Consider the following 10312-nt stretch of genomic DNA (forward strand, 5'->3'; position numbering starts at 1 on the left):
CATCCCAGAATACTGAATCGGGCAATAAGAAGCATACATGATGAAGAATTATTTTGAAAAAAAAATTTTTAAGCCAAGGCCTTTAATCTCAACAGTGGGGAGGCAGAGGCAGGTAGATTTCTGAGTTCGAGGCCAGCCTGGTCTTCAGAGTGAGCGCCCAGACAGCGAAAGCTACAAAGACACCATCTCTTGAAAAACCAAAAGACGAAGAAGATAAGAATAATGTTCTTAGGGAATAAAGTGTCATCATGGTGCTAAATACCACCACACAGATTATCTTCAAACTGTACAATAATGTACGTTTAAATGGAGAGATCTGACATAACCAAGTTATGCAGACGTCCCTTTGATGTTATCATACTATTAGACTGCACAAGAAGTATGTATAATCTAGAATTCCTGCCCAAAAATGGCTCATCTTATAAGCTCTAATTTGCCATTTACAAGCAAAGGAACAAGTTAAACATCAGTATAAGAAGAAATTCTGGCCGGGCAATGGTAGCGCACGCCTTTAATCCCAGCACTCGGGAGGCAGAGGCAGGCGGATCGCTGTGAGTTTAAGACCAGCCTGGTCTACAAAGCAAGTCCAGGACAGTCAAGGCTACACAGAGAAACCCTGTCTCAAAAAACCAGAAGGAGGAGGAGGAGGAGAAATTCTATGACCAGGTACAGTGAACAAGACAAGCCCAGGATCATACAACCGGGGAGATTACGGAAGACAACAGTGACTCCCAGGCCACACTGGGATGCATAACCATACTATTTTATCATTGCTTGTTTTGTTTTTAAGACACTTTTAAAAACTCCAGAATGTTATGTGCTCCACAACTATCCTGGTTTCTTTAAAAAGGCAATAAACTTTCTAACACATTACTATAGCAGGCATGAGGAGGCCAAAGGAGTCAATTCTCTCCTTCAACCAAGTGGGTCCAGAAGATCAGGCTCAAGACCTCAGGCTCCGCGATGCCCCATCTCACTGGCCCTCAGGGCTGGAAAGAAGTCTCAGTAGTTAAACGCACTGACTGCTCTTCCAGAGGACCAGGGTTCAATCACCAGCACCCACACAGGGTCTCCCACTTAGTAGAACTCCAATTTCATGGGATACGGTGCTCTCCTCTGGACTCCACAGGCACCTGCATGCAAGTGGTGCACATACTTACATGGCAAGCAAAACACACATTAAAAACAAAACAAAGCTGGGCATGGTGGCGCAGGCCTTTAATCTCAGCACTTGAGAAGCAGAGGCAAGCAGATCACTGTGAGTTCAAGGCCAGCCTGGTCTACAAAGTGAGTCTAGGACAGCCAAGGCTACATAGAGAAACCCTATCACAAAAAAAAAAAAAGAAAAGAAAAAGAAAGAAAAGAAGAAAAAAGAAAAACAAAGACAAAACAAACAAACAAACAAAAAAGGTTGCCGAGCATGGTGGCACACGCCTTTAATCCCAACACTGGAGAGGCAGAGGCAGGTGGATTGCTGCAAATTCAAGGCCAGCCTGGTCTACAAAGTGAGTCCAGGACAGCCAGAGCTATTACACAGAGAAACCCTGTCTCAAAAAGCAAAACACAAAACAAAACAAAACCAGGTAAATCTGTGAGAAGTAAGGACACATGCCTTTAATTCCATGGAAGGCAGAGGCAGGCAGATCTGGTTGAAGTCAGCCTGGTCTGCATAGCAAGTTTCAGGACATTGAGAATTACATAGTGAGATCCACTCTCACAAAACAAAAAAAAAATAAATAAATAAATAACTTACTCCCTTGTACAAAGGAGACAAGTTCAGTTCCCAGTAGAGGAGTCAACTCCAAGGCTCTGACACCCTCTTCTGGCCTCCTGGGGCACCTACACTCCCATGAGCACATTACACCATCAGACAGAGGGAGAGTAACTGAAATTTTTTCCCTTTTGTGAGACAGGTGCTTCTGCCTACATGGATGATGTGCACCAGGTGTTCAGGGTGGGACAGGTGCTTTGCCTACATGGATGATGTGCACCAGGTGTTCGGGGTGGGACAGGTGCTTCTGCCTACATGGGTGATGTGCACCAGGTGTTCGGGGTGGGACAGGTGCTTCTGCCTACATGGATGATGTGCACCAGGTGTTCGGGGTGGGACAGGTGCTTCTGCCTACATGGGTGATGTGCACCAGGTGTTCGGGGTGGGACAGGTGCTTCTGCCTACATGGATGATGTGCACCAGGTGTTCGGGGTGGGACAGGTGCTTCTGCCTACATGGATGATGTGCACCAGGTGTTCGGGGTGGGACAGGTGCTTCTGCCTACATGGATGATGTGCACCAGGTGTTCGGGGTGGGACAGGTGCTTCTGCCTACATGGATGATGTGCACCAGGTGTTCGGGGTGGGACAGGTGCTTCTGCCTACATGGGTGATGTGCACCAGGTGTTCGGGGTGGGACAGGTGCTTCTGCCTACATGGGTGATGTGCACCAGGTGTTCGGGGTGGGACAGGTGCTTCTGCCTACATGGGTGATGTGCACCAGGTGTTCGGGGTGGGACAGGTGCTTCTGCCTACATGGGTGATGTGCACCAGGTGTTCGGGGTGGGACAGGTGCTTCTGCCTACATGGGTGATGTGCACCAGGTGTTCGGGGTGGGACAGGTGCTTCTGCCTACATGGGTGATGTGCACCAGGTGTTCGGGGTGGGACAGGTGCTTCTGCCTACATGGATGATGTGCACCAGGTGTTCGGGGTGGGACAGGTGCTTCTGCCTACATGGGTGATGTGCACCAGGTGTTCGGGGTGGGACAGGTGCTTCTGCCTACATGGGTGATGTGCACCAGGTGTTCGGGGTGGGACAGGTGCTTCTGCCTACATGGGTGATGTGCACCAGGTGTTCGGGATGGGACAGGTGCTTCTGCCTACATGGGTGATGTGCACCAGGTGTTTGGGGGGGGGGACAGGTGCTTCTGCCTACATGGGTGATGTGCACCAGGTGTTCGGGATGGGACAGGTGCTTCTGCCTACATGGGTGATGTGCACCAGGTGTTCGGGGTGGGACAGGTGCTTCTGCCTACATGGGTGATGTGCACCAGGTGTTCGGGGTGGGACAGGTGCTTCTGCCTACATGGGTGATGTGCACCAGGTGTTCGGGGTGGGACAGGTGCTTCTGCCTACATGGGTGATGTGCACCAGGTGTTCGGGGTGGACAGGTGCTTTGCCTACATGGATGATGTGCACCAGGTGTTCGGGGTGGGACAGGTGCTTTGCCTACATGGGTGATGTGCACCAGGTGTTCGGGGTGGGACAGGTGCTTTGCCTACATGGGTGATGTGCACCAGGTGTTCGGGGTGGGACAGGTGCTTTGCCTACATGGATGATGTGCACCAGGTGTTCGGGGTGGGACAGGTGCTTTGCCTACATGGATGATGTGCACCAGGTGTTCGGGGTGGGACAGGTGCTTTGCCTACATGGATGATGTGCACCAGGTGTTCGGGGTGGGACAGGTGCTTCTGCCTACATGGGTGATGTGCACCAGGTGTTCAGGGTGGGACAGGTGCTTCTGCCTACATGGGTGATGTGCACCAGGTGTTCAGGGTGGGACAGGTGCTTCTGCCTACATGGGTGATGTGCACCAGGTGTTCAGGGTGGGACAGGTGCTTTGCCTACATGGATGATGTGCACCAGGTGTTCAGGGTGGGACAGGTGCTCACACTTTAATCCCAGCACTCAGGGGCAAAGGCAAAATCTCTGAGTTCAACACCAGCTTTGTCTACAGTTCCAGGACAGGGATCTCCAGAGAGAAGCTGTCTTTTAAAAAAAAAAAAGAAAGAAAAGAAAGAAAAACAAAAAACAATCAAACAACAAACAAAAACCTTACCATTTGGCCAATGGTAGAAAGCAGAGAGGTGGGTGTGGTGGCGCATCCTTTAATCCCAGCACTCAGGGTTACAGTTAGGGTTAGGGTTAGGCAGAGGCAGAGGCAGAGGCAGAGGCAGAGGCAGGCAGATCTCTGTGAGTTCGAGGCCAGCCTGGTCTAAAAGGGGAGTCCAGGACAGCCAGGGCTACACAGAGAAACCCTGTCTCAAGAGGAAAAAAAAAGATTTTGTGGGTGAATCAGTCAAACTGGCAGGGCTCCAATGACTAGAGTGCTATTCACTATGCACTGCATAGGGCAGAAGAAAGACCATGCTATTAGGGCTGGCCACTTAGAAAGATGGAGGCCGGGCCGGGGAATAACGTTGAGCATGAATGGTCATCCCAGACACGGAACCAGAGGACAGGGCTGCTAATGGGGCTCAGCTGGCAAGCCTGATGGTTCAATTCCAGGGTCCGACATGGCAGAAGGAGCGAACTAACTACCCCTAATTATCCTCTGATTGTCACACTTGCACTACAGTGCGCATGCGCAGGTAAAATAAAAATGTAGTTTTGTAAAGAGAAAGACTGGCTGAAGAAATGGTTTCATGGTTAAAAGCCCTACTGCTCTTCCGGAGGACCAGGTCTCCACCCCCAGTGCCTGCAAGGAGGCTCAGTCACCTGCTGCCACAGTGGTGAGGATCAGACTCCCTCTTCTGGATTCTGCATACTAAGCATGTGCACAGGAAACATGTGGGCAGAACACCCACACAAATAAAATTAAAAGGGTTTCCTTTTATTTTGTTTAAAGCACATCTACTGCTCTTGAGGAGGACCCAGTTTCTGTTCCCAGCACCCACTTCAGGCAGCTTAACCTGTAACTCAGTTCCAGGGGATCCAATTACCTCTGGCCTTCACAGGCACTAGCATAGAAGTGGTACACATAAACTTATGCAAGCACATACACTATACATACATACATACATGCTAGCAAACAAGCAGGGTGTGGTGGCACACACCTGTAATCCCAGCACTCAGGGAGACAGAGGCAGGCAGATCTGTGAGTTTGAGGCCAGCCTGGTCTACAAAGCAAGTCCAGGACAGCCAAGGCTACTCAGAGAAACCCTGTCTCGAAAAAACAAAAGACAAAACAAAACAAAAAAAACTAGTTGAGAGGCTAGAGAGATGGTTCAGCACTTAAGGCACATGCTGCTTTTGCAGAGGATCAGAGTTCAATTCTTAGCACCAATACCAGGTTACTCACAACTACCTGTAGCTCCTGCTCCAGAGAATCTGATACCAATGACGTCCTAGTACATCTGAATTTATATGCATAAACTCACACACACACACAGGATTTGAAAATGAAATCAGTCAGGTGGTAGTGGTACATTCCTTTAATCCCAGCACTTGGGAGACAGAGGCTAGCCTGGTCTACGGACTTTCAGGACAGCCAGGGCCACACATAGAAGACCTGACTTTAAAAAGCACCTACCCACCCCCTCCCCCTCCAAAAAAAGGAATGAAAAAAGTCTTAGCAAGATGCAGAAGCAGACAGATCGCTGTGAGTTCGAGGCCAGCCTGGTCTACAAAGTGAGTGCAGGATAGCCAGGGCTACACAGAGAAACCCTGTCTCGAAAAACAAAACAAAACAAAATTAACAAAAGCAAAATAGCTGGGTGTGGTGGCACACGCCTTTAATCCCAGCACTTGGGAGGCAGAGGCAGGCAGATCGCTGTGAGTTCAAGGCCAGCCTAGTCTACAAAGTGAGTCCAGGACAGCCAGGGCTACACAGAGAAACCCTGTCTTGAAGAAGAGAGAGAGAGAGAGAGAGAGAGAGAGAGAGAGAGAGAGAGAGAGAGAGAGAGAAAGCACACTGACTGCTCTTCCAGAGGTTCTGAGTTCAATTCCCAGCAACCACATGCTAGCTCACAACCATCTGTAATGTGGGTGCCCTCTTCTGGCCTGCAAGTGCACATGCAGGCAAATACTGTATACTTAATAATAATAATAAATAAAAATCAAAACAAGTCAGGTGTGGTGGTTCATGCCTTTAATCCCACCAGGTGGATCTCTGTGAGTTTGAAGCCAGACTGCTCTACAAAGCAAGTCCAGGACAGCCAGGACTACAAGAAAAACTGAGAGATCCACCTGCCTCTGCCTCCCAAGTGCTGGGATTAAAGGTGTGCTGCCACCCACTGCTGCTGCGTCCCTTCCCTCTCCTCTTTAATTCTGGGCACCATGGCATGGGTTTATGATAGCACCTGGGAAGCTCTGCCAGGAAGATCTTAAATACAAGGTCAGCTTGGGCTACATAGCAAGACTGTTTGTTTTCAAGACAGGTTTTCTCTGTGTATCAGCCTTGGCTGTCCTGAAACTTGCTCTGTAGACCAGGCTGGCCTCGAACTCACAAAGATCAGCCTGCCTCTCCAGTGCTGGAATTAAAGGTGTGTGCCACCACCGCCAGGCTAGCAAGACTCTTAAATAGAAAAAAAAGGGGGCGGGGCGGGCAGTTATGGAGACATGACTCTGTGGTTAGAACACTGATTGCTCTTCCAAAGGGCCTAGGGTTCAATGTCCAAAGACTCACAACAGGCTGTAACTCCAGTACCAAGGAGCCCTCTTCTGGCAGCTGCAGGAACTGCACCCATATAGCGCACATATATGCAAGACCAAACACGTGTACACATAAATTTTATATATAAAATGAAAAGTTTTTTCGGTTTGGTTTGGTTTGGTTTTTCGAGACAGCGTTTCTCTGCATAGCCCTGTCTGTCCTGAACTCACTTTGTAGACCAGGGTGGCCTCTAACTCACAGCGATCCGCCTGCCTCTGCCTCCCAAGTGCTGGGATTAAAGGCGTGCGCCACCACGCCTGGCTAATTAAAGTATCTTATACGGTAGATCAAGGGCAGAACTGTAAATTGCTCCCTTAAAGTTAATGAGCAGCCAAGTATTGAAAACCTCTGCAGCATGCTGGGCACAGCGGTGGTGCGCTTTTAATCCCAGCCTTAGGAGGCAGAAGCAGGTAGATTTCTGTGAGTTTCAGGCTAGCCTGGTCTACATATTGGGTTTAGGCCAGCCAAGGCTACATACTGAGGCCTCGTCTTGAAGAAAAACTCCATAGCAAATGAAAACACATGCTAAAGGCCTGTATTTAGGAGAGCAGTGCAGATTCAGTCCGAGCGGCCTGTCAATTATTCTAAAGCCTCCTCCCCTCGTAGGACAGTGTCGTGCCCTCCTCGCTGGCTGACCGACTGACGCACTGGCTCCTTGAAGCAAACAACCCTTCAGGCTGGTGATGCAGTGTAAATCATTAGTAACGGTGCCTCCTTAGCAGGTTCAAGCCCATAAACTGGTGTGGGTGTGGCACACCTCGGCCACCCTTGATTACACAGTGAAGCCGGGGTGATGACAGACTCTCAGAGGGGTTAAAAAAAAAAGTGACACACTTTAAAAGTGTGTGACCAACAGTAGCAAGAGTAGCCCAGGGTGTTGAGCCCAGTCAAGGTAACGGTACAGACGAGCAGAGTCGGGGAGAGGAGCATTTATTTGGGACTTAGAGCCATGTGAGATAACATATTGAACTAAAGAATAGATTAGGTTCCAAACGAGCTCGCCAGGCAAACGGACTCTACTTCCCGGCAGCTTCGCCTGCTGGGGGGAACATAGTTGCCACTCAATCACCATCATGTGCCACCGTTGGAAAAGTACAGCTTTCTCATCGTAAATTTTCATACACACACACACCCAGTCACAAGTATTAGGAAAGAAAATGAAGGAGAAAAAAAAATCACATTGTGCAGATCTTAAAATTGCTTTCACCATTCAGCTCAGAGATTTCCCTTGCTGACCTCGTCAGCTACATTGATATTATGAAGCAGGGGGAAGGCAGCTTTCGATAGCCCGGGGCAGTCTCCCCGTTCACCCTGGACAGCCAGGACTGAACAGCCGGGGAAGGAAGGCACAGGTGGGCGCAGGGTGGGTGCAGAGGGCTGACAGCCGAGGTTTGCCGGGAGCCTGGCGCTGCTGCTGACACGTGAGGGGAGGAGGGGCCAGACCCTGCGCTCAGTCAGAGTCACTGCTGGAAGAGGAGGAGGAGGAGGAGGAGGAATGCTGCAAGGGGAAAGGACATAGCATCAGATCCAAATGACCTCTGACCGGCCCAAAGGCCATTCTTTGATGCCCCACCCACCCCTCCACCCAAATACCCAGCAGGCAGGAGTCTTATACCGTACTGCCCTAAGCCAACAGAACCCAGGGCTTCAGGCCGGCATGGTGGCGCACGACTTTAATCCCAGCACTCGGGAGGCAGAGGCAGATGGATCGCTGTGAGTTCGAGGCCAGCCTGGTCTACAAAGCAAGTCTAGGACAGCCAAGGCTACACAGAGAAACCTTGCCTCAAAAAATAGAGGGTAGAGATGCTGGAGGTTTAAGCCCCACCAGGGGAAAGGGTGGGAGAGACAGACGGCTGGATAAATCCCACCCAGGGGTCCATGCAGACACACATCCATCAACTACCATCAGAACATTTTTAAACTCTCCTCTCCGTTATCCAGCCTCAACTTTGTTTCTTTCCTCCTCACATGTCTACCAAGGAGCCTGGACTCAGGGACTACATACAGCCCAAAGCCACAGAGCGAACACTGGGCACAAAAATCAAACTGAAGCCTCAAGATCTCTGGTTGGTGGTTGGTGTCCCCCCACGTCCTCAGGGGAACTCCCACCCTCACTAATAATAATTAGAGTCCCTGTGGGAGGGAGATACTTGTAAAGGGGGGGGAAAAATCCCCCTTTGCCCCAGTCTTTGCTGGAGGCTGAGTCACAGCAGGAACGCCCTAGGCAATTAGCACACCGCCCTGAGAATGATAAAGGAAATCAGGAACTAGGGCCCGATGGCCATTCTGTAAGTTAGTGACATTTAGATGACCTCAGTGGCTGTGTCCAAGTTTGTCCAAGGGCTACAGCTCCCCGGAGCTGGGAAGATCGGGCGCCAAGGGATACACCCGGAGCTGGGGAGACGGGGCGGAGCTACTGGTACAGAAATCAGGCAGAGGAGGAAAAGGCTCCCAGGATACTGACCTTTCCGTGTTTGTGTTGCTTGTGCTTCTTTTTATGCTCTTTCTTCATTTTCTTGTGAGTCTTCTTGTCCACCACTATGCCTGGGCCTACCATGCCAGGAGCCAGAGGATTCACAGGGCACATGCCAGGAGCGGGGGGTGGGTACGGGGGAGGGTAGGGGCCTGAGGGCCGGTACCCTGGACAGCCTGGTTGTGGTACAGGGTAAGGTGGCCGACACGGAGGGAATGCTGGGTTCCCCTGGGGAATCCCTGGCGGGCAGGGGCCAGGAGGAAAGGCTGGATTGATAGGCGGTGGGCAGGCGGGATTGGAACCTCCTGGGCACACGGCCTGGGGTGGGTATGGATTCGGCCCTGGAGGAAGAACCGGAGAATAAAAGATTACAGCCGCCCAGAACCTCTGTCAGCAATATAACAGAAATGACTGGTTTTCTTTTCAACACGTTGGGAAAAGCAGAACTTGAGAGCAGCGGTCCAAAGACTTCGCTTTTGCTTGGGGTTGGGCAGGTGGACCCAGAAACTTCCTGCTTCACGTCATTTCAAAATGGGCTGGGGGTGGGTCTTGAGGGGAGCCCCCAGGTACCTACCAGCGTTAGGGTTCCACATGTCCAGATGTTGGGTCAAGCCTAGGAAGTAAAAAAAGGCAAAAATCTGAAGGTCCCAGTTAGGCAAGGGGATTTTTCTAGAACCGGAGCCCTACCCTCCAGCCTCCGCCTTACAAAAGGCTCTCTCCCTGCGCTGGGCGCACAACTTTCATGCCAACACTCTGGAGGCAGAGGCAGGTGAATCTCTGAGTTCGAGTCCAGGCTGGTGGTCTAAAGAGAGAGAGTTCAGGACAGCCAAGGCTACATACACAGAGAAACCCCGCGTCTAAACAAAACAAAACTTTCCTTCCTCTTTTGAGCGTCCTCATAAGAGACCCTAGCCCAGGGTCTCTAAACCACAGGAATTCTGTCCCCAGGGCCCCTCCCCTCCCGCTTTCACCATTTCACCTGGCTGGAGGGAGGCCTCTCACTCTCCCCTCCTTTCCCGCTCCCTGAAAAGGAGCCGGGGGGCCTTTAAGCCTCCGCAGTGAGAGACGGGTGCAGAGGGGCGGAGGGCGCCCTAAAATCCCAGCCTGCCAGCCCCCGGGGGGAACCCCTGGAGTGGGGCTGAGGAAAGGACCCCGCCCTGAGGCATGCAGAGAAGGGCAACTCCAGGTCCTCAAACGCTTAGATGAGGACACACCCACCCACCCACCCAAGAAAGGGCAAATGGAGTCCCGGGCCCCAGGTGCGGGCGCACCCCTGGCCAGCTGATGCCCGGTCACCTGCCCAGAGTCGGTGCGGTCCGGTCCTCACTCCCGGTCTGGGCTCGCACTTCCTCGTCACTCAGGTTCATTCCACGCTTCCGCCCCGCCCCGTGACGCAGTAGGCAAATATGCGGT

At 51.3% G+C, this 10312-nt stretch overlaps 1 protein-coding gene across 3 annotated transcripts; it reads right to left on the reverse strand.

The window, feature by feature from the left end:
• Nucleotides 1–7340: 7340 nt before the first annotated feature.
• Nucleotides 7341–10312, reverse strand: PRR13 (proline rich 13). Of its 3 annotated transcripts, XM_084751451.1 has the most exons (5): nucleotides 10171–10268; nucleotides 9606–9701; nucleotides 9474–9512; nucleotides 8891–9240; nucleotides 7341–7924 (listed from the first exon to the last, which is right to left on the reverse strand). In XM_084751451.1, exons 3-5 carry the CDS (start codon nucleotides 9490–9492, stop codon nucleotides 7877–7879), a joined length of 417 nt encoding a protein of 138 aa, XP_084607577.1. In that variant the 5' UTR covers nucleotides 9493–9512; nucleotides 9606–9701; nucleotides 10171–10268; the 3' UTR covers nucleotides 7341–7876. The 3 variants fall into 3 exon arrangements, with proteins under 3 accessions (XP_084607577.1, XP_084607575.1, XP_084607576.1); XM_084751449.1 differs by lacking the exon at nucleotides 9606–9701 and having other exon boundaries at nucleotides 10196–10312; XM_084751450.1 differs by lacking the exon at nucleotides 9606–9701 and having other exon boundaries at nucleotides 10171–10291.

This window comes from Acomys minous, assembly GCF_964271855.1.
Source record: "Acomys minous genome assembly, chromosome: 12".
In the NCBI taxonomy this organism is placed as follows: domain Eukaryota; kingdom Metazoa; phylum Chordata; class Mammalia; order Rodentia; family Muridae; genus Acomys; species Acomys minous.